At 51.2% G+C, this 24,790-nt stretch overlaps 1 protein-coding gene across 1 annotated transcript in view; it reads left to right on the top strand.

Moving 5' to 3' along the window:
- Positions 1-4,039: 4,039 nt before the first annotated feature.
- The window catches only part of NFKBIE (NFKB inhibitor epsilon), a 161,881-nt gene continuing 141,130 nt past the window's right edge, over positions 4,040-24,790 (top strand). Inside the window, exon 1 of the mRNA XM_086925857.1 lies at positions 4,040-4,886. Within this exon, the coding sequence (XP_086781983.1) occupies positions 4,549-4,886 (338 nt within the window). The 5' untranslated portion in view covers positions 4,040-4,548. The remainder of the gene's footprint in view (positions 4,887-24,790) is intronic.

Consider the following 24,790-nt stretch of genomic DNA (forward strand, 5'->3'; position numbering starts at 1 on the left):
ACTGGGAAAGGAACTGGCCGAACAGGTTTTGGCTTCAGGCAGTGGAGTCAGCTTGCCCAGGTCACAGGGAAGTCATCAAAAGGTGTACGTGTCCTCCAGATTCGTTTTTGGCCTTAGTCACTGGCCTATGTGAGGGCAATCACAAAATGGCTGCCGTTCACAAAATGGAACCCGAGGGTTCAGGACGGAAACTCTGATTTCAGGGTGATTTTGTCACCTGAATATGACGAAAATGCTTGTGCATGGTATTCTAATCATTCTCGGTCTGCTGACACCAAAATCGTCATGATGCGACGATATTTATAACACGGGTCCAGAATTTTCAGTACCACAGAAACACCAAAAGGTTCTATGCCTAGTATACTCACCACTACCAGCTGTGTTCACTCACAGTCACTGTGGTCGTCTGTGAAAATTGTTTTTTTCCTATGGTCAGAATGTTCCTTTCTACTGTAAGTACTCACCAGGTGATGGTGGTCATCCTTGTTTCCAGTTTGTTTGCTTTCCTAGGGAGCGCCCCCTGGTGTTGATCTCGGCTCACTGCGCTCTGCACCATCAGTGTGTGCTTTCAGGACCCATGTCTACTCTCCGCTTCCTCTGGATGGGGCAGCCGGATAGTGAGTGCTCGCTCTGCTGCTGTGGAGGCCTGCCTGTGGTTCTCGCCTGCCGTGTGGTTGCGTTGTGTGCATGTTTTTACTTTCTGACAATGGTGGCGAGCGGTGAGCAGTTGGCCTCTTTCTTCATGCCTGTGGCGGCGGTGCTCAGATTAGCATGTGGATGCTTTATCTGCCGCTTGGTCGGCGGTGCTCAGATTAGCATGTGGATGCTTTATCTGCCGCTTGGTCGGCGGTGCTCAGATTAGCATGTGGATGCTTTATCTGCCGCTTGGTCTCACCCTTCGCCGTGGTGGGCACTCGGTCCCTTTTGTGATAGCAGCAACGGTGGCCCCTCCTGCAAGGCGGGATGTTGAATCCTGTAGTGTTGTGTGATCGTGTGCAGTAGGATCCCTGTGGTCCTTGGCGGACTCCTTACCAGTTATGCAATCAGTTGCGGTGTGTGGGTGTGGTCAACAGAGTTCATGACACAATGCGTTCAGTTAACGGTTGCATGCTGAAGAATAAAGACGCGTGGTACCGAGCTCCGAGTGTGCCGTAGTCCTTTATGTGCCCCAAAGCTGGGGTGGGTGCCACAAATCCCCCCCTATGCTACCAATTGTTGTGACTTGTGACCTAAGTAGGCCATATGGACTAGCAAAAATAAGTGTCACGCAGGTCTGGTGTGAAATGCGTTTCCAACAATCAGTCTGTACTTGTACAGCGCTGCTTGTCATCCGTGAGGGTATCCAGGGTAAACACCCATCACGACGCGGTAATGACACCGCAGTGCCATTACAACGCCGGTTTTACAATGCAAGTTGTAACCACGACTTGCGCTGGAGGGCGCTCTAGACTCAGGAATAGTAGATTTACTATTCCAAAACCTTTAAGTCCAGCACCCTACTGCGCAAGTTGTGGTAACGACTTGCGTTGTAAAACCTGCGTTGTGATGGTACTGCGGTGTTTTCTACCGTGTTGTACCATCATACATCCGTATCCAGGCGCTGGGTGGCTGGGCTCAGTCGAAAAGCCAGGTCTGGAGTCTCTTCCTGAAGTCCGCAGCGAGAGTGATGTTCAGAGGGGGCAGGGGCGGTTCTGGACTATTACTACTTCCAATCTCTACTACCCCGGCCAGACCAACACACACCCTTAAACAGACCCTGTTGCATCATTAGGCGCTGAACACTACTGGCAGTGCTTAACTTGTCAAACAAGAAGTGCCGGTGCCCAAAGAGCTGGCGGGATACCAAGATTGAATCCTCATCTGTCCTCTTTCATCCATCACCAGACTCTGTCTGCCCCTTTTTCTCACTCTTGCAGGTTCCTGCTTTCTCCCTTTCTGGTCCTTTTCCCGTCTTCTTCTGCCTCCATCTTTTGAGGTATGTGCTTTCTGTACCTTCTCTTGCTCTCTGTAAATATCTAATGCAGAAAAATAAGTTCCGGTGGGCTTTACCGCCGGCAACACCGGCTCAAATTAAGCACTGCCTACTGATGTCTAGTAAAGGGGTGGGGAACCTCAGGACACAACAGACGTGGCCCACCCCCTGCCCCCAAACATACTGAGGCCTTCTAGACTACAGCCAACCCCAGGTAGCAAGCAAATGTTAGTCTGCGCGATTGTAACCTGCACAACTCTGCAACTCATCCCGTCCCTACGCAACGTGCACCACTGCCTATATGGTCCCCCCAGTAAAACAACTGCAGGAATGCTTCTGGGCGCTTTATAAGCGTCGTTATGTAAGCAAATCGTTTTTAATGACATGCTGAACCTCTCCTTGGCAAGACATAAAGTTCCCGCACTGAGGGCTGGGTGTGTCCAAGGACACATTCTGTCTATGGGAGATTAATGGTAAATAAGGACCTAAAGTTTCGAACTCTCTAGCCCCGCCCCCCGAGGGAGGGGCAAGGCACATGCCTGACCTTGGACTGCAGGGCCTGTGACTGTCCCTGCTGCAGGCCCCGCCTCCCGGCTGCGGGGATTCCCTGCCTGGGGGGCAGGGACTTCCCTCTGCAGAGCAGGTGGGGCAGTACTGCCGGGGCGGGTATGGGAGGGGCAGCTCCGTTTGACTCACCCTGGCAGCAGAGACAGCCTGTCCTCACTGTGCCTTCGGAGAGCTGGGTGGGCAGTCTGCATCTGGAGACGCAGCTCTAGCGCCTAGTGCAGACCAACAGGCGCTTCACAGGGTCTGCAGCTGGATTCCTCCTACCAAGCGACCCGGATAAAAGGCGGAGAGGCTCGATGCGACTCACCCTGGCAGCAGAGACAGCCTGTCCTCACTGTGCCTTCAGAGAGCAGGGTGGCCAGACTGCATACTAGACGTCGCTCTAGCGCCTAGTGCAGCCTGCTGACCACCAGGCGCTTCACAGGGTCTGCAGCGGGATTCCACCTACCAAGCGACCCGGATAAAAGGCGGAGCGTGGACCCGTTGAGCTGCCTGGGAGTGGACCCTCTACACTGCTGGTTACGTGCACGCTCTGCAGCAGGTGCATGACTCCTCTGAGCTGTCTCGCTGAAACAGGGACCGAGCCCTGACTGTCGCATCTGCCTCTGTGCACAGAGGTCTTTAAAAGATTGTGAGCTGTTTCACTGGGGTTGGGGCCGCCGCCCTGCTTCATGTACACGAGCTCCGCGGAAGCTGCATTAACCCACCGAGCTATCTTACCTGGACCACCTGCTGCACGTGCACACAGACCCCTGAGGGTGCACCCGAGCTGTCTTCATTGGATTGCAACCTGCCATGGTAGCTGCACCGAGATCTCAGCAAGAGGTGCATTAACACGCTGACCTATCTTACCTGGGCCCCCTGCTGCAAGTGCACACACACCTCAGAGGGTGCATCCGAGCTGTCTTAATTGGTTTGCAACCTGTCATGGTAGTTGCACTGAGATCTCTGCACGGGGTGCATTAACCCGCCGAGCTGCCTGCCAGGGAGGTGACTGGAGCCGCCCTGTGAGGCCTGTTCTTGGCAGCAGCGTTTTTCTCTTGCACAACTTGGGGTTTTCTGCTGCTCTGCCTGTTGTGTGCTCCCCTGCTAGGACCTGTGCAACCCACTGGCAGGTGCCTGGCTCCGGTTACTGATCGAAGACTCAAGTCTCACTCACTGGAACGGAGTCTCACTCACTGGAACGGAGTCTCACTCACTGGAACGGAGTCTCACTCACTGGAACGGAGTCTCCCTCACTGGAACGGAGTCTCCCTCACTGGAACGGAGTCTCCCTCACTGGAACGGAGTCTCCCTCACTGGAACGGAGTCTCCCTCACTGGAAGCGAGTCTCACTCATTGGGAGTGAGTCTCACACGCTGGAGCATCCTCTCACTCACTGGAAGCGATTCTCACACACAAAGCGCATCTCACTCACTGGAAGTGAGTCTCACTCATTGGAAGTGAGTCTCACTCATTGGAAGTGTCTCACTCATTGGAAGTGTCTCACTCATTGGAAGTGTCTCACTCATCGGAAGAGTCTCACACACTGGACCACACTCCTTCACTGGAAGCGCATCTTATTCACTGGAAGTGAGTCTCACTCATCGGAAGAGTCTCACTCGGAAGAGTCTCACACACTGGACTCCTTCACTGAAAGCGCGTCTCACTCTTTTGGAACCGTCGGATGGATTGTGTTTGTCTCACTGGTGCTAGTTTCGTTTCTTGGGGCAGGGTGTCACTCACTTGATGGGGGTCTGACTGGAACGAGTCTCACACACTGGTGCACACTCCCTAGGGTGGGAGTCTGATTCTTTTTGGCAACGGTCAGGCTCGTTGTGTAGCTCACTTCTTGGAGCAGGGTGTCACGCACTGGGTGTCATTGTCACGCATCGGACCATTGCCTCACTCCTGGCCACCCTCAATGGTCCCATTGAGTTTCATGGAGTCTCACACCTGGGAGCTCTCCTCCCATTGAGGCCTTACCTTTCTGTCTGCAGGTCCACCGGACCACGAACCTCTAGTCCAGTATGTCGGGCCCGTGGCCCCTGAAGAAGGCCCCTAAGGACGAGCTGCCCTTTGACCCCGAGGACGGGCCCTATGACTCGGGTGTGCTGGTCTCAGTGACCTCCCCCTCCCTGCCCTCCAGCCCGTCGGTGGCTCGAGGGGCCTCCTCCGAGGGCGAGGATGTGGTCCCGGGGGAGAAGAGGGGCGAGGGCCTGGAGCAGGAGAGGGTGGACTCTGCCTACAGTTCGTCCTCCATCACAGACTCATTGCTGGCGGGGTGTGCCGGGGAGCCCCCCGGGGAGAAGGCATCGACCCAGGACCCCCTGCAGGCCTTGGCCTACATCTCCGAGGATGGAGACACGTGAGTACTGCTGGGTATTTATTACAAGTGTCTGTGTGTCACTGAGCACTGGGAGGAGGGTGTGCAACTTTCACCCCAGGCTTCCCTTCCACTGTGGGCACTGTAGGCAGCTGCCTAGTGGCGCCACCACACATGACCTCAAGAGGGCGCCCGGCTGCACCAATTGTCATAAACAGCTTTCCTGCTAGGGTCCCGGGACCCCCATAGAGGGACATATTCATTCTGCAGGAGGTTCAACAACTTTACTCTAAAGATGCCTCCATCTTTCTGCTGGGTACTACAGTGGCGACCCAGCTGCGAGCTCAGCCTGGTTATTCACAAAAAATGTGACATAGTTGAATCCAAGCCGCCTCCTCCCCAGATCTCATGACCACGTGCTCCTAGGTTTACGAACATCCACACTACTGGTGAAGCGCCTTCGCTGGCCCATCTTCTTAGAACAAACAAGCATTGGCAAAGCCAAATAGGCTAAACCGGTGAAATGGCTATTTGATTTGTTGCATTTTTTGGGGGGCAACACAAGCTACCAAAAAAGCAAGGGGGGATGCAGAGAAAACGGTCAGCTGCACGGGGGGACTGGGGAGAGTGAAGCACATGGCTGAAAGAGAGCAGCAGAGAGCACAGGGAGAGAGAGAAGCATTCGATGAGAGAGCAACACAGAGAACAAGGGGGTGAGCACTGAGCAATACACAGAAAAGAGAGAGCAGCACGGAGCGTGGGGAGGGAGACAAAAGCGCACAAGCAAGACATCTGGAAAACACATGCACTCTGATCGAGTGCTTAGGCATAAAGAGGAAAGTAGTTCCCTAAAAGTGAGCCGTGGAAGGAACAAAGTAAAGGGAACAAGCTCCGCAGTGGCGGCTCCTCCACTATGGCGGAAGGGCGCCGCCCCACAGAACAAAAGGAAAACTGAAATGTTGATAACTATCCTTATTCTCATATTAGTTTTCCTTTGCTGTCAGCGGCTCGCGGTGCGGGCGGGGCAGAGCAGGGGAGTGGAGGGCTTTGCATTCCTTAAGTGAGCATGACTGCTTGACTGGCCCTTTCGGGCATCTTCCCCACCAGGCTGCTGGAGCATGCAAAGCCTCCCATTCCTCATTTGAGAACCACGGTGCTCAGACCAATCACAATGCTGCATTGCAACGTTATGATTGGCGAACGTGGGAGCGGGATGCTTCCTGCTGCTGGCCGAGAACAAAGGGAGAGGCGGTGGCACGCCTTTTTAGATAAATGTTTTCTTTTTTACTTTGTCGTCGTCCCCAGTCTCACCCCTTCCCCCTGCCAGGAGAGGCGAACAAAAGATGGACAAGAATAGCCATCAAATGAGAAGCAAGCAAATGAGAGTGACAATACAGTCAGCCAATGGTAAGCAATGGGCAGGCTCTAAACCCACTGTAAGGCCCCGGAAGCTAATAATATGTATCTCAGATAGGTGTCCCTGTTGAAATGGTCTCAGGATTCCCGTACGGGGCCCCGGCGCCTAAGGATACTCGGGGTGTCTCGTCATTGGGGAAACAGGACTCCCACCTCTGATATACATTAACTAGCTAGTGCAGTGGTTACCAAACTTTTTAGAACCACAACCCACTTTTTAGAACAACAAACTTTCACAACCCACCTACCTTGAATGAACATGAGGCGGGCGTTATTTAATGTAATTAAAGCATCGTGGTAGCGCACTGTCATTACAGACGGCATATTTTCCATTGAAATGGTCATTACATTTGCTCAGACAGTTTTACGGGTCAGACTACAATGCACAGAAATGATAATGAGCCGAAATCGGGTTTCGGTGAATATTTATCATTTGTGCACCAGCAAGTAAAGTGTCTCGATTCGTTTTGATCCTATTCAAAACTTTGTCTCCAGCACATTTCGGGACCAGGGACTAGGATGTGCCAGGAGATCCACGGGAATTTGGCGGAAGATTCTGAGCGTACTTTGTCGGAATTTCCACCTTTATCGATCACTGCGTCGCTTGATTTGCTTTCTCAGCTTAAATCAGGTTCACCTGCTGACCCGTGTCCTGCCAGGTTTTTGGCAAGGACGGCGGTGGTGGTCAATCCTCTTGTGAATCCTGTGCCGAATTGTTCCTTGACGAGCGGCGTTGTTCCTGGTGTTTGGAAAGAGGCGAGGGTGGTTCCGCTTCTCAAAAAACCGGGCCTTGATCCTGACCTTCATGCTAACTATCGCCCGATATCTCTCCTACCTGCTTTTGCCAAAATCGTTGAGAAGCATGTCCATAAGGTCCTCTCTGCCTTTCTTGAGTCACATAGCCTGCTGCATGCCACCCAGTCTGGCTTCCGTACCAACTTTAGCACTGAAACTGCGCTTCTCGAAGTCAGTGAGGCTATCATGGATGTGCTGGATTCAGGGGGTAGGGCCATGTTGGTCATGCTTGATCTGTCGGCGGCCTTCGACACCGTCCCTCATGAAGGTCTTCTTCGCAGACTGTATGAGATTGGTCTGCGTGGGACGGTGTTGAGGTGGTTTCAATCTTACCTGTCTGGTCGCCGGCAGGTGGTCTGGGCCCCTCCGTACTCAGCCGAATTGCCGCCGCTGGAGGTTGGAGTACCGCAGGGCTCCGTGTTGAGCCCCACACTCTTTAATATCTTTCTGACCCCTTTGGCGGTGCTGGCTGAGTCCTTTGGGGCCCAGATAATATCATACGCTGACGACACCCAGCTCCTTTTCACGTGTGCAAAGGGGGCTGAGTTCGATGGAGAGAGTATTCGTGGTTGCCTGGGAGCGGTATTTGAATGGTTTCAGGGTAATAGTCTTAAGTGTAACCCTGGAAAATCTGAGGTGCTCTTTTTTGGGTGCCAATTTGACCCGAGTTGGCAGGAGTGGTGGCCGCATGACATGTTTCCACCGGTATCTTCCTCCACCGTGGCGAAAAATCTGGGGGTCAATATTGAAAACGGCCTGACGATGAAAGCCCAAGTTCTTGGCCTTGTGGGCGTTTGCTTTGGCCTGCTTAGGATGCTTCGGAGGTATCTCCCTCTGCTCTCAATTGACCATCGCAAAATTACCGTCCATGCCCTCATTGGCTCGAGGCTGGACTACTCTAATGTTCTCTACCTGGGTCTGCCCGACTACCTGCTGCAGCGTCTTTAGGTAGTCCAGAACTCGGCGGCCCGCGCCATTTATGGTCTTCCCCGCCGTGCCAGTGCCTCTGACCTTTTATCCACCTTGCACTGGCTCCCTGCCAGAAAGCGCATCGCCTTTAAGACACTTACTTTGGCCCACAAGGCGCTCTATTCTACGGGAGCAACCTATATTCGAAAAAGGCTAGCCTTTTACAAACCTACCAGGGCCCTGAGATCAGAATCTCTCTCTCTTGCGGTGGTGCCAGCGGTGAAGAAAGCCCGGACTGATGGACGCTCCTTCAAACGGCTTGCTCCTCAGCTCTGGAACACTCTTCCCTTATCAGTCCGCAGCACTGCCAATTTGCTTGCTTTTAGAAAGGGACTTAAAACCTGGTTGTTCTGTCTTTAGTTTTTTTGTTTTCTTTTTTGCCGGTCCTATTTTCTGTTGTGTTGTGTGTTAGCTGCTGACCTGTTGGTCTGAAAGCGCCGGGACACTCCTTTGGAGTAGCTGAGCGCTATACAAAACCCCCCTATAACATAACATAACATAACATAACATAACATAACATAGCATAGCATAGCATAGCATAGCATAGCATAGCATAGCATAGCATAGCATAGCATAACATAACATAACATAACATAACATAACATAACATAGCATAGCATAGCATAGCATAGCATAGCATAGCATAACATAACATAACATAACATAACATAACATAACATAACATAACATAACATAACATAACATAACATAACATAACATAACATAACATAACATAACATAACATAACATAACATAACATAACATAACATAACATAACATAACATAACATAACATAACATAACATAACATAACATAACATAGCATAGCATAGCATAGCATAGCATAGCATAGCATAGCATAGCATAGCATAGCATAGCATAGCATAGCATAGCATAGCATAGCATAGCATAGCATAGCATAGCATAGCATAGCATAGCATAGCATAGCATAGCATAGCATAGCATAGCATAGCATAGCATAGCATAGCATAACATAGCATAGCATAACATAACATAACATAACATAACATAACATAACATAACATAACATAACATAACATAACATAACATAACATAACATAACATAACATAACATAACATAACATAACATAACATAACATAACATAACATAACATAACATAACATAACATAACATAACATAACATAACATAACATAACATAACATAACATAACATAACATAACATAACATAACATAACATAACATAACATAACATAACATAACATAACATAACATAACATAACATAACATAACATAACATAACATAACATAACATAACATAACATAACATAACATAACATAACATAACATGGCATGGCATGGCATGGCATGGCATAACATTTCAGAATGACAAAAAATGTGTTCCTTTTTTGCTTTTCCTAACTGCTGAATATGTACAGTTCATTTACAGGTACTTAAACTACATCCAACATTGTTACATAATTCATTTTACACCCTCCTCTCGCTTTGGAGTCGGAGAAAGAAAAGTAAACACCAATCCCCATGTTCAAAGAATAAAGCAGCCAGACATTTTGACTTCTGTCTTCAAATAAGTGTGCCAAGCTACACATTGAATTTAAAGGCATCTTTATTTATTGTTATGACTTTGGGGTCCTGACCCACAGTTTGGGAAACTAGTGCATTGTGGGAGTTGTGGTCTCTGATCCCAGCACAACAATGAAGACAATCTTCGTATAGAAGAAAAGTCCAGACCAGAGCTAGGTGCCCCTGTGTGCACAGATGTATTTATAAACAGGTGCAGGTGCTTCCACGTTAAATATACTTTAACAGTGCTGAGAAGTGCAGGCACTCCCCCTTTCAGAATAAAGAAGTGCCGGTACTCTCTACCGGAGCGTACCTGCCCACTTAAAGCACTGTTCTCCCCGTTATCTCTCGGTGAAAACAGGATTATATAATTATCCAAGCCTAATCGCTGTTAAAATGTAATCCTGTGTGAATTTACTATTTGTATATATAGAACTCTAACCACTAGTATATGTAGTAGACTGTTGTACTTACTAGCATTCCTATGTGATTTTAGAGTTTATCTGTTTGTATCTCTTCCTTGAGTGACTTTCAACTTGTACATGTGCAATTTTTTCTGTTTTTATCTCTTCCTTGAGTGACTTTACAACTTGTACATTTGCTACTTTTTTTCTGTTTGTATCTCCTATGTAACTCATGTCATCCTAAGTCCTTATGTATCGCAACTGGTTCTTTTGTAAAGCGCTCTGACACCTTCGGGTAATGTTCGCGCTATATAAAATCGCATTAAAAAAAAGATGCTGCTGTGCGGAAGAATCCATTTGATGCTTCAATCGGTGTTATTACACTGGACCGCTGACTTTCATCTGCGAGCGGCCATCTTGGGAGGATCATTTGCGTGCTAGCATCAGTCTCCAAGCCCTTTCCTACTTCATTTAAATGGTATGTTCCTAGTATTCTAAATGGCCTGCAATATCTATAAACAGTTCATATGTATCAGGGGAAAGTGTAGTCATGTGAGCCTGTGATGTCATGTGAGCCTGTGATGTAGTTCCTGTAAAGTTATGGAACATAAAAAAAAGTCATCACCGCCAGTAACTATATGATCAGCTTGTTAATGAACAGCATTCCATGTGCTATATGCATACATGCCAACATTTTAGGAGAGGAAAGTGGGAGATTTAAAAAAATGTGATCAGGAGAATGTATTCCCCATTGATTCAGAGGCAGTTTCAGTTGAGAGGCCACCAAAATAACGCAATTTTTGCGTCAAAAATCAGGAGTCACCCGTCTGAATCAGGTATGTTGGCAAGTATAGCTTGGGGAGAGGATGTAGGCTTATGGCTAGAGCAGTTGACGTGGGATTCGAGTCTCGGCAACTACTCTACATCCTGTGATCCTGGGCAAATCACTTAATCTCCCTGTGCCTAATAAAAACATGAATGTGTCCTCATGCAACGCAACTGGTGCTATGTAAAGCGCTCTGATACCCGATACCTTGGGGTCCAGTTCGCGCTATATAGAATTCTAAAAAAAAAGTGTGTATGTCTTCATGTGGAGGTATTTTTTGTTTTGTTATTTGTTATGGATTCTTATATAGCGCATGACTCACCCAGGGGCATCTCAGCGCTTTACCAGTGGGAATCCAGAAACGAGGAAACAGAGAGAGTGCTGTATTATGAAGAGGCAAGCTTAGAACAAGAATGTTTTTAATTGTTTCCTAAAAGACATATAAGTGCTGTATTTTCGCAGGCCCACTGGTAGCGAATTCCAGTATATAGGGGCTATGTACGAAAAAGCTCTGCCCCCTGTGCGGGTTAGCCGAATACGTGGAATCTTCAAGAGAGCTAAAGCATTAGATCTTAAATTGCATTCATGTGATTGTTTGGAAAGTTTATTTTGGAGGTAGGATGGTCCCTCCCATATAAGTGCTTTAAAGGAGAGACCGCATATCTTAAACAAAGATCTTTTTTGCACCGGAAGCCAGTGCGGTTGTCTGAGCAGGGGGAGGGATGGGGATCCAGGAGGACGATTTAAGACCATTCTGGCGGCGGTGTTCTGTATTACCTGTAATGTTGCCAGAGTGGTAACGCCTACTTCAGCCAACAGGGCGTTTCCGTAATCTAACCTGCTCACTATCATTGCCTGCACTACCGCTCCACGGTGTTTCAATGGTAGATAGGGAATAATTCTACGTAGTAGACGCAGGTTATAGTAGCAGGACCCTGCGATATTTTTTACATTGTCTTTCATATTAAGCATAACATCCAGCTGGATTCCTAGGCTTTTCACTGAGGAGGACGGCGTTGGGGTTTCACCCAATTGGGGGGGGGGGGGGGGGGGGGCACCAATCAGGAGTCCGGAAGAGGGCGTCCTTACCTAAGAGCATGAGCTCCGTTTTTTTCGGGTTGAGCTGCAGACACCGCTCCTTCATCCAGTTCGCGATTGCTAGCATACCACCCGAAAAGCGTACTTTCTCGTCAGAGATATTTTTGCCTATAGAAAATAGTAGCTGCGTGTCATCGGCGTCCGAGACTATCTTGAAGCCGAAGGATTGGACAATCTTGGCCAGGGGGGCCAAGTATATATTCAAGAGGGTGGGGCTAAGGCAAGAGCCCTGGAGCACCCCTTTATCCAACAGGAATTTATTTTGAGAGACGAATGGTCCTAGTGTGGTGGTTTGCCATCTGTCCAATAAAAAATTCCTCAGCCACTGTAAGGCTATGCCCCCGATGCCACACTCAATCAGTCTCTCCGCTAGCCACTGATGGGATATTGTGTCAAAAGCTGCGGAGAGATCTACCTGGAAGACATGTTAATCAGCAAACCTAAAGGCTGCCTGGGAAACGCGTTGACAATAAGTTGCATATTCACAGTGCCTTCAGTAGCAGGCTGGGACTTCCTAGCACTATGCATACACAAGTCACTATCCCCCCCCCCCCCCCGCAGCAAGCAGGGGTTAATTCTGTGACTGTCTGCTGAAAGAGACAGCCATCTGCAGTGATGCATTAACCAGCTGAACTTTCATAACGTGACTGAGTGCGTTTCCAGCAGATTAGATTAACTTGCATTTAATTTTGTTTACGCTGTGAGTTTTATTTGTATTTGCATTTACCTGAAGGTGAAAGGCCAACATAAATAGTTGCACTTTAGCCTCGTCTCTGGCCCCGACCCTAAACACGTCGACCCCCCGCCCCCCTTCACTGCACTCAGGGTCGCAGCTTCCATACTTTTATGTGCTTCAATGCTGATGCCATAGGACGCATATCCTGTCACCTGTGTCCCCTGAGAGGCCTGTGAGGCCCGGCCCTGCTGGCCTGCTGTGCTGGTGTCAGTGTGTGCTGGGGGGAGGGGCCTGGTTTACAAACTTAAACCTCGATCACAAAAACGGAAGTCGTGACAGGAAGCTGAGTGGAGGCTGGACTCCAGACCGTGGAAACCCCCTCCCAGGCCGCAGGGCGGGGTGCAAAACCTGGAGGGCAGGAAGGTGCACGCGGGCTAGGGACTAGGAACCGGCATAGGGGACGGTCCGAGCCAGGAACGGCTACTCTTAGACCAGTACTTTAAATGGGAAAAAGAAGTGCTGGTACTCACCAAATTTAGGGCCCAATTGACAAACGTAAACTAACACCTTTGTGTAATTTTACTGCGTTTCGGTATTCACACAGGTAAACTTAGACCAAAAGTCTAACTTTATTCGTAGTAACTTACCTTTGTATATCGGCCCCTCAGTGCCTTGAGGCCCCGCTCGGGGTGTGTCCTCGAGGCAGGCATTTAACAGCATCAGCATTTTCTTGGGGTGCATCAGAAGCTGGGGATCTTTGAGCCAAAAACTGCATTTACAGCAACATTTCATGCAAACTTGACGAAGCAGCTATTGATGCTGAAAGGCGCCATACAAGAATCTCATAGCACAACAGGGTGATCAAGATGTAGTAATGTGGTGGGGTTCTTGTCTAGATGGTAAATTATAAACTGTGACACTGGGAGACCACATTCTAATGCCGATTGCACAACTACACCAACATGTGTGGTCTTGGCCAAATTAGCTCATCTCACGCTCTGCCAATTCCATTTTCTGCTCCAAATGAAGTAGGTAGGGACTTGCCAGAAGGCAGTAATAGGTGTCACGTAGTCCATGGCACATATCAATGTAGTTTTACCACACTCGCGTGCCGTCGCTGTTGCCACAACACTTGGAATACAGCGTGCTTAGTTTTGTTTCATTTTATGGTATTTATTTTTAAATAATAAAAAAATCTGTATTTGTAAAGCGCAAACTACTCTCCTTTATGGGTCTCAAGGAACTGGGGGCCGTCGTGGAAATTAAGTGAGCTATTGCCCAGAGTCAATGGTGCTGAGCTGAGTTGCTGAGGGAGCTGGGATCGAACCGTGAACCCTGTGCTCTGAAGTCAGCTGCCCTGGCCGCTGCACCACACCTCTCCATTTTGTAAACCTTTCCGTCTGCATTTATTTAGATTTATTTTTTACCCATTTTATTGGTATTTATCCATATTTAGTTTGTGTTTTATGAACAAATGGAGTGATAAAATGGTATGTTTTTATGTTTATTTAACTGATTAACATGCACTCATACTTTTAGGGGGCCGTCCAAATTGCGCATGTGCCATTTTTTGTCTCGCCTTAGCGATGCAGCGCATGCGCTGATCGCCTTGGCGAGACCTATAGTCGCCGGTTTCTCTGCCGAAGGGAGACAAGAGGTGGCACCTGCGGACAGAAGATGTGCACTCTGTATGCGTGCACATCTCCTGTCCGCATGTGCCAACTCCTGTTTTCCTTCACCAGAGAAACTGGTGGCTCAGCGCGCGCATCTCATGCTTTCACTTTCCCTCCCCCCGTCGGCACAGCATTCACTGCTTTTCCCAAAGATTTTAGAAATGCATCTTTCAGGGATTTACATAATTTGAGCATGAGTTGTTCATCTCGCACCATGTTGGGGTTTTCAAGGAAGTTTAGAGAGAAGATCACGGTTAAAAGCACATTGATGCCTTCAAGAATCTAGACTTCCTTTTGTAAATTAAGTTCTACATGTGCGTGGGCCTGTAGGATCAGATATTCGAGACAAAATGCTCTAAGTAAGGCGTTGTGCTAAGTCGGCCCAGCACGAAGATCAGGCCCACAATGCAGCAACACCATATAAAAGTTGGCACAGGCTTTAGGTGAATTATCCTTAAGGTGGGAGTTGACCCACACAGCATAATGGGCAGAGAGACAGAAATAGAAGTTGAAGGCATGGGCCTCAACCTTTCAGTGTGGCCTGGTTTAATTTGACTCCTCCCCTATGTTAAAAAAAACATGGCCAGCTCTTTATAGGCAGCAGCGCACTTCATTTGAACATTTTCCACATACAAACGGCCTTTTTATATTCCTTGATGCCTTCTCCTTATTTATGGGTAACTTATTAATGCAGTATGCTTATTAATGGAGCGGTATGCTCTCAGTTGTATAAGCGACCTCTGGGACAACTGTCCGATCTGATATTACACTGCCATCAGCATACTGTAGAATTGAAATAGGCTCACCATTCCTTTTGGGCGGAAGAAGGTTCACTTTATTTAAAGCTATTTTGAGGTCTTCTATATGTTAGTGGAAAAGCAGAGGTGCGTGGATGCACCCCAGCTTTCGCCCTCAGTTAGTATAAATCTTCTCGATTGTAACTCATGAGAGCTCCGAAGTGACTTTTAACCAAGTATCAGAATAAAGTCCCTATGGTGGCTTTTGACAGATGACGTCATACCCCATCCTGCTAATTTTGAGCATAAATGACACACAAAGTATGTCTGAAATCAAGTGAATGAGCCCCCTATTGTGGTGTTTTGTTTCAGAGAAGCCAAGGTAATCAATAAAGTTGTTTTCACAGTATGGCTAAAACCTACTTGAAAAGAATAGGAAAAGCTTATTGTTTCCAACCCGGGCTTCTCTATCTTAAAGTAAGACCGTGGCAAAAGAACTTTCCTTCTCTCAAGTAAAGCTGAAAGTTGATAGTTTGCCATTTTTAGGCCGATGCTGCATATGGTAGTACATGTGCTGATAAGACTCTCGTGTTCAGTAAAGGGCTTGGAACCCTCCCACTGCTCGCCATTCGTTGGTATCATTGTCACTCTTCTGTGCTGCCTTCTAATTGTGCAGTGCTTGCCACGCGTCACTTTGTTTTCTTTCTGTGGTGCACAGACCAAGCCCAGATTAATTTTGTTTCATTAGTGTCTCTCTGCTGCTCACACTGTGATTCAGATATTATTTCTTGTTTTAAAAGAAGGAAAAAAAAACAACCGCTTTGACGTGGTCAACGGTAGCCACATTATTGAGCTTTTTAAAAATCTTCCCACCTTGTCCCTGCTACCCTGCACCCTCCCCTCATCCTGTTTCTTCTCCATCATCCCAGTTTCTTCTCCCATCTAATCTTAGTTCATTTGCCCCCCTCTATCCACCCAAACTCCCGTTTGTTAATTCTCCCCCTTTCCCTCATTACAAAAAACAAGCATTTGCAATGCAATAGATCTCGTATTTACGCAAGTTTGAGCTATTTGCATTGTAAATGAGATTGCCTTTGATTTAAGTTTTATAAACTAAAACAAAAATAAAAGGCATTGTTATTTGCAATATGAATAGCTTAAACTCGCATAAATGCGAGACCTATTGCATTGCAAATGCTTTTTTCCACACTGGAGCGGAATGTCCGCTGAGGCGAAGCGCTTAAAGAGCAATCACTCATTTAAAAAAAAGTTTATTTGCAAAATCCTTGCAGCTTCGTAGCGCTGATAATGAGCATTACACTACACTGTAAGCGATCTCAGTGGTAAAGATTTTTATCAGCATTGGGTAAATGAAAGGCTGACTTTGCTCTACCTGGATTCTAAATCAGTGGCTGGAAGTAGATTTCTGCAGCAAGTATGCAAATTTAGATGCCTTTTCATGGCAGTAACAATGGAACGTGATCACTCGATCCTCTGCACGCTTGAAAATGCATGTAGACAGTCTTTGAGACCGACTCGTTTCCCCCTGCCAGGCTCTATGCCTGGTCGGTAAACTCCGCTCCATTCGCAAAGTTTGCAGAGTTTTCCTCACTCCGCGCTCCGCAGAGCATGTGGAGTTCCAAAAAACTCAGCTCTGCTGAGTTTTTTCCTCACTAACGCTCACCAACGTCAAGTTGGCGAGCAAGGAAAATCCTCCAGGTGAGATTTCTCAATGCAGGCGTTTAGATTTCTCAGCGATGGCTTCTGCGGAGGGTAGCAACCACTCACGTTGAAAAACCTTACGTTTGCATTGAGTAAGCTGCAGCTCGGGTAGAAAATCTACTCGAGCCACAAGAAAAGAAGCAGCTCCCTCTTGCACTCTGTGATCCTGCCGGAGGTACCTGCCGTTAGCAGACGGTGACCCGGACTGGGGTACCAGGGAACAGACCACAAGGGGGAGTGGAGTTGGCCTAATGGCTAGGGCGGTCGACCTCGAATCTGGGGAATCGTGTTCGAGTCTCGGCAATGACGCTGAACATCCTGTGATTCTGGGCAAATAACTTAATCTCCCCGTGTCTAACAAAAATGAATGTGTCCTCATGAAACGCAACTGGTGCGAAGTAAAGCGCTCTGATACCCGATTCGGGTCAAGTTCACGCTATGTAAAACTCCATTAAAAAAAAAAGTATTCTGTGATCCTGCCTTAGGTACCTTGGGTTAGTACCCATGCTGGGGTATCAGGGGAACAGACCTCAAGTATTCTGTGAAGCAGCCGTGAAGACTCAGAGTTGTATCTTTTACTTATGTTCTGGACAGGTAAGAACGGGTGCCAGCGGTAAACATCGTTTACCACGATGTTTTAACAACGCAGTACCTTTAGCACACATCCCTTACAACGCAAGTCATTACCACGACTTGCGTTGGAGGGCGCTAAAGGATTACAAATAGTATATTTACTATCCCAACACCTTCCCTAGGGTCCACGGGGACTGGTGTTAGAATAGTAAATTATACTATTCGAAATCCGCACCCCCAACGTTGTAAGGGATGCGTGGTAAAGGGATGCGTTGTGACGGTACGCGTTGTACCGTCATACATCCGGTGCCAGCACCAACACAAAGATGTTCTTCTAAAAAGGGCACGTGGGAACCCCATGAAGAAATACAGACACACCCACAACAGTGCCACCCTAAACTGATTTAGTTGTTATCTGTAGAATTTTAATTAATGCAAAACAATGCTAAAAGCATGGGCGATGTTACGTAATGTTCCTTGGCAGATGTTACGCAGATCCAGAGGATAAACAGCCACGGGCAAACTCTCTGACGTCCCCGGGAGTGTGGGACACGCCTCTGTGGCTTCCTCCCCGCGGCGGACACTTCCGGCCTGGGCTTTGATCTGCTCTGTCATTGATCTCACAGGTGATCATGAATTCAATGTTTAGCCCCTGAAAGGTTCCTTCTGCGTGCGGCACACCTGTCGATCTGGGTATCGCCTTCAACCAGATGTGAGAATCACCTGGGAGTCTAAATCATGTCCCACTCATCCACTTCTTGTCCTGAGAGACCAGGTGGTCCCCTGGCACCCTAACAGGAATATGTCTCGTTACTACGCGAGTCATTACATTGCATGGCATTACAACGCAATCGATACAACGACCGCGTTGTTACCATGCAATGCCAAAACTACGCAAGTCATTCCATTGACTTGCAGTAGATGGCGTGCTAACATTAGAAATGTATAATTTACTATTCCAACTGCAGCCTACGAAACAGTAGGGAAGGTGTTGGAATAGTAAACTATACTATTCCTTATGTTAGCACGCCATCTACTGCAAGTCGATGTTATGACTTGCATAGTAATGGCATTGTGTGGTTACAACGTTGTCGTTGCAATGGCATCGGGGTGTAATAACCGCGATGTAAAGGTTGTTGCCCTTCTAACAGCCACGGAGGGGCCCCGTCCTCATCGGAGCCTGTGTCCATGCTGGTCCCCGGGGCGTAGCTTGGTCCATAAGATTAGGGGTGTGTGATACTCCTGTGAGTCTAAATCATGTCCCACTCACCCTCCTGTCCTGAGAGACAAGGGGGTCCCCAGGCACCCTAACAGCCACGGAGGGGCCCCGTCCTCATCGGAGCCTGTGTCAATGCTGGTACCGAGGGGCGTGGCTTGGTCAGTAAGATTAGGGGGGTGTGATTCTCCTGTGAGTCAAAATCATGTCCCACTCATCCTTTTCCTGTCCTGCAAGACCAGGTGTTCCCCAGGCACCTTAACAGCTCATTGGACCGTGTGTCAGAGCCCCGAGAGCCCCTAGTGGGTCAGAGCCCAGAGAGCCCCTAGTGGGTCAGAGCCCAGAGAGCCCCTTAGTAAGTGTCCCTGAGGGTGAGTGGGCAACCAAAGGGATAGGCAGCGCCAGCCATGTATGTTACTTACACCAAAACCTTAACAAGGTGGGTGCTAGTGGGGGCTGCCTGTTTACAAACCACCCCCCCTACATACCTGCAGCAACTCAACCTTTCGTTTAACATGGAGAATTTTGCTGCAGACCCTTCCTTCCACCTCTTAATGGGTGATGGTCCTGTGAGTCGACTCCAGGTCCACACTGTGAGGAGCATGGCTTTTCCAGAGTGTTAGACGGAGACCCGGAGGGTCGGCCGAGCAAGGGGGGAGAGGCCTCCTGGCGAGGGCCCTCTCCGGTAATCGTACGGACGAGTAACTTCCCCCCCACAGATGGACACCACACCAAGATAGGTTACGTAGACTTTTATAGGTACTCTTAAGCAGGTTAACTTGACGATACAGCGGGGACCAGGATTCGAGGATCCCGTCAATTCTAGTCTCTTTGGGGAAAGGGGTAGCGGGACAGTCTGAGTACCGATCCGGTACGAGGGCAGCAGGGGTGGAGCTCACAATCCTTGAGCTGGAGGGTTCGCAAGGAGGGGCCGCGGCAGCGCCAGCAGGCCTTCAAGATGGTTCACGATGAGGAGGGGCCGCGGCAGCGCCAGCAGGCCTTCAAGATGGTTCACGATGAGGAGGGGCCGCGGCAGCGCCAGCAGGCCTTCAAGATGGTTCACGAAGTGGATGAGCCGCGGCAGCGCCAGCAGGCCTTCACGATGGTTCACGAAGAGGATGAGCCGTGGCAGCGCCAGCAGGCCTTCATGATGGTTTACGACGAGGATGAGCCGCGGCAGCGCCAGCAGGCCTTCAAGATGGTTTACGACGAGGATGAGCCGCGGCAGCGCCAGCAGGCCTTCAAAGGTGGTACACGAAGAGGAGCCGCGGCAGCGCCAGCAGGCCTCCAAGGATGAGTTTGTCTCGGTGTCTCTCGACTCCAGGATACAACTGCCTTCCTGCTCTGGAGCTGCCCCAGTTATAGGTCTGGTGCCCTTTGATGTCCGGACCCTCGCACTTGGAGGTCGGGAGGTCCGGGATGAGGGAGTCCAGACACACAGCAGGGGGGTGGAGCCAGCACCCAGAGAGGCCGAGGGTGATCGAAACCGGGCGGAGGGGGGCCATCGACACTCCTTCGCCTATTGATTTGCCAAGTTGCCTCTCTACCCCCTGGGTGGATGGTGGTGCCTCGATGTCGGGGCCTGGCTGGGTCCGAGGCCGAGGTCGACCCGAGGCCACGAGGCCTGGTCGTGGAGTGTCCAAAATGGCGGCTGGTCTGGAGACAGTGGTTCGGCAAGGGACCCGGGCCAGCCAAGACTGTTGTGTTCATGAGCCAAGGTTCCGTCGGGGAAGGGCCGTGGTTTGACCCGGCGGATTGCAGGGGTTGTTCTTGTCCGGGGAACAGGGGTAGCAGGGGTCCGCGACCCGCCATGCGGGGAGGGGTCGGCCTGCCACGAGGCCTGTCCAACATGCGTCCCCCCCAGCTGAAGGCAGGGAGAGTCACCCATCCTCTTGGGTAATCTCCTCGCCGAGGCGGAAGAAGCGGGACAGGCCGTCTGCGTTGGTGTGGTCTTGGCCCGGGCGATGCTCCACAGTGAAGTCCATCCCTTGCAGGGAGATGGACCAACGTAACAGCTTCGGATTCTCTCCCCGCATCTGCATCAGCCATTGCAGAGGTCGGTGGTCTGTTTGCACCCGGAAGTGGGTACCGAAGAGATAGGGCTGGAGCTTCTTGAGGGCCCACACCACGGCGAAGGCCTCTCGCTCTATGGTGCTCCAGCGCTGTTCTCGGGCCAGCAGGCGTCGACTGATGAAGGCCACTGGCTGATCCACTCCCTCGGTGTTGAGTTGGGAGAGGACGGCCCCAACGCCATGATCGGAGGCATCCGTCTGTACTATGAATTCCCGGCTGTAGTCGGGGGCTTGGAGCACGGGGGCGGTGCACATGGCGGACTTGAGTTTCTCAAAGGCCGCCTGACATTCGGGAGTCCAGTGGACTTTCTGGGGGTTCTTTTTGGACGTGAGTTCTGTGAGGGGCCCCACAATGCTGCCATAGTCTTTTACGAAGCGCCGGTAGTACCCGGTGAGCCCCAGGAAGGCTCGGACCTCTGTTTGGGTGACCGGGGGCTCCCACGCTTGAATGGCGGCGATCTTGAGTTGGAGGGGGGCCACCAAGCCACTTCCCACCTGGTGCCCCAGGTAGGTCACGGATCCTTGGCCGATCTGGCATTTGCTTGCCTTGATGGTTAGCCCGGCCTGCCGGAGGGCGTTCAGGACCTCCCGGAGGTGGTGGAGGTGTTCTGCCCAGTGGCGGCTATACACGGCAATATCGTCCAGATAGGCGGCGCTGAATTCCTCCAGACCCTCCAAGACTTTGTTCACGAGTCTCTGGAAGGTGGCGGGTGCGGTTTTCATTCCGAAGGGCATCACCTTGAAGTGGTAGTGGTCATCCGGGGTGGAGAAGGCGGATCGCTCCTGGGCACCGGGAGTGAGGCCGATCTGCCAATAGCCCGCTGTCAAATCAAAGATGCTCAGGTAGCGGGCGGCCCCCATGCGGTCGATTAGCTCATCTGCCCGGGGAATGGGGTGAGCGTCGGTCTTGGTGACGGCATTCAGACCCCGATAGTCTACACAGAACCTGAGCTCGGGGGCGACGCCAGGGGCGGCGGCCTTGGGGACCAGTACAACCGGGCTGGCCCAGGGGCTGTCAGAAGGCTCGATCACTCCTAGAGCCAGCATCTTGGAGACTTCCGACTGGATGCAGGCGCGTACTCGATCAGGTACCCTGTACGCCCTGTGTCGGATGGGGGGGCTATCCCCGGTGTCAACATCGTGGAGGCACCAGGGAGTGACCCCCGGGATGAGGGAGAATAGGTCGGCGAATTGTAGTAGCAGGTCTCGGCAGTCTTTGCGTTGCGCTGGGGACAGGGCATCGGAGAGGTGGACTCCTTCCACGGAGCCGTCTTTCTCGAGTGTCTTCAGGAGATTGGGGAGGGGCTCGGAGTCCTCTTCAGCCCCACTGTCGGTAGCCATCAGGAGGCTGAGTTCAGAGCGTACAAAGTGGGGCTTAAGTCTGTTGGCATGGAGGACACGTAGGGGGTTCCGGGGTGACTCCAGGTCTACCAGATGGGTGACGGGGCCCTTGCGCTCCACCACTTTGAAGGGTCCCGTCCATTTGTCCTGGAGGGCGCATGGTTCAACCGGGGACATCACCCAGACCTGTTGTCCCGGCTCGAACTCGATGGACGAGGCATTCTGATCATACCAGCCCTTCATGTCCTCTTGGCTGGCTTCGAGGTTGGCCTTGGCAAGTTCCCTGAACCACCGCGTCTGGTTCCGGAGGGCCAAGAGGTACTTGTACACATCAGGGGGAGTCTTCTGAGGAGCTACCTCCCACCCTTCTTTGATCAGGCTGAGGGGGCCCCGGATGGGGTGCCCATACAAGAGTTCGAACGGACTGAAGCCCAGGGATTTCTGGGTGACCTCCCTGTAAGCAAACAGGAGGCACGGGAGCAGCACGTCCCATTGGCGACGTAGGGGCTCTTCCAGGCCCATGATCATCCCCTTGAGGGTGCGGTTGAATTGTTCTACTAGTCCGTTCCCTTGCGGGTGATAAGGGGTCGTGAATTTGTAGGTGACCCCGCACTGTTGCCACAGGGACTTCATGTACTTGGAGATGAAGTTCGTGCCTCTGTCACTGACGACTTCTCGGGGGAAGCCCACCCGCGAGAAGATCCCCATCAAGGCTCTGCCCACCACGGGCGCTGTCACGGTCCGGAGCGGTATGGCTTCGGGGTAGCGGGTGGCATGGTCCACCAGGACAAGTATGAACCGGTGCCCCTGCGCTGTTCGGGGCTCCAGGGGCCCCACAATGTCTATTCCCACCCGCTCAAAGGGAGTGGTGACGATGGGAAAGGGTTGCAGGGGGACTTTGAGTTTTCGGCCGCTCTTCCCGCTGGCCTGGCAGGTGGGGCAGGCCCGGCAGTGGTTCGTTACATCGTTCCGCATCTTCGGCCAGTAGAAGTGGGTCACCAGGCGGCTGTACGTCTTGTCCTGCCCCAGGTGCCCGGCGAGAGGCACATCGTGTGCCAGGTTGAGGAGGAAGTCTCTGAATTGGAGGGGGACCACCAGCACCCGGCTGGCTCCCAGCTCGGCGATCTTTTGCTCACTGTAGAGCAGCCCGTTGTCCCAGTAGATCCAGTGGGCCCCCGAGGCATCCCCTGCGCTCTGGGCTATGGCTTGTTGTCGTAGGCCCTCGAGGGAGGGACACGCTCTTTGTTCCTGGCGGAACTGCTCCTGAGTGGGGCCACCCTCTTGGCGCCACTGGGCCAGCTCCGGGATGTCTTGGAGCTGGTCCGGTTCTTCGTTGCTGAGCCCCGGAGGACCAGGCTCAGGGATGGTTTCTTCTGCGACGATCGGTGGAGGAGGCTCGGGCCACTCCTGTTCCTCTTGGCTGGAGATGGCGCGGGCGGCCATGGATCGGGTCGTTACACAGACCCATTCCGGGAGTCCAAGCATCCCCAGGTGCTCTCTTCGCTCAACGGCTGACCAGGGCGAGCTCTCGAGGTCGTTCCCCAGAAGGCAGTCCACCGGGGCATCGTCTCGGACGGTCACTTTTAGCATGCCGGACACCCCTCCCCACTCGAAGGGGACGCGGGCCATCTGGCACAGGCTTTCGGAGTTGTCTGCCGACCGTACTGGACAAAGTACATTGGGTAGGATTTGATCGGGGGTCACCAGATGGCAGCGGACTGCGGTCACACTGGCCACTGTATCACGGAGGGCTTCAGCCCGGCGTCCATTGATGGTGACCCACTGGCTGTACTTCTGCGTGTTAGCGGAAATGGGCGCCCGCGGGACCATGTCCCTCTCCCCTAGACAGACCAGGGACATGGCGGCTGGCTCCCACTCGGGCTGGTATTGCTCGCACTCTTCGGCTTCTTTGTGGCCTGGCTCTTCTCCCAGGGCGACGGCGGTGATCTGGCGGTTCATGGGGCTCTGATTTTTCGGGCAGTTGGGATCATTGGCGTAGTGGCCTGGTCGCTGGCATTTGTGGCAGGTGACGTTGGAGCGGAACCCTGGTCGCGTCGGAGGGCTTCCTCTTCCGGCCGGGGGCGCGGGATTGCTAGTGGGGGGCACCGTGACGGTGTCCCGGCCCCGACCCTGGCCTCCTCCTCCTCCCCGGGGACGGTGGGGCCCCTGGGAGGCTCTGTTCTGTTCGCTGGACCAGCTCCGAGGGACTCGTGTGCTCTCCCATCGGTCTGCTTCGATGGCGAGTTTCCGAGGCCTTAGTTCTACGAAACAATTATTGGAGAGGTGCTCCCACACGATAAGGTTGAATAATTGCTTGTAGGTGGTGACCTGGCTGCCCTTGATCCATCCCTCGAAGGCTCTGCTAAAAAAGTTTACGTACTCCACCCAGGTGGTACCGGGGATTCTCTTACAGTCTCGAAATCGCTGCCGGTACATCTCGGGCGTGAGCCCATAGCGAGTGAGGAGGGCGGCCTTCATGTGGTCGTAGGATGTCATCTCGTGGTCGGGGAGTTGCAGCAGGGCATCTCTTCCTTCGTTGACGAATTTTCCCCATAACCCGGCTCCCCAGTCGCTGCGCGGAATTCGGTGGGAGGTCATGGCCAACTCGTAGGCCTTAAACCATTGCTGGATATCATCGTTCCGGTAGTATTCCCGGACGACGTCCTTGGGGATGTGGACCTTGGGGTCTGCAGGGGAAGCGGGACTCTGGTTCCCGGGGACGCCGAGGTCTTTGTTTTGCCGTCGAATTTCGAGTTCTTTTAAATTCCGCTCATGCTCGTATGCTAGTCTCTTTTCTTCCAGCTCCCTCTGGCTCTTTTTCTCTTCTCGTTCTTCCCTGAGCCGTAAGTGTTCGAGGGTTATCT

The sequence above is a fragment of the Lissotriton vulgaris genome, chromosome 6, assembly GCF_964263255.1.
Source record: "Lissotriton vulgaris chromosome 6, aLisVul1.2, whole genome shotgun sequence".
Lineage (NCBI taxonomy): Eukaryota > Metazoa > Chordata > Amphibia > Caudata > Salamandridae > Lissotriton > Lissotriton vulgaris.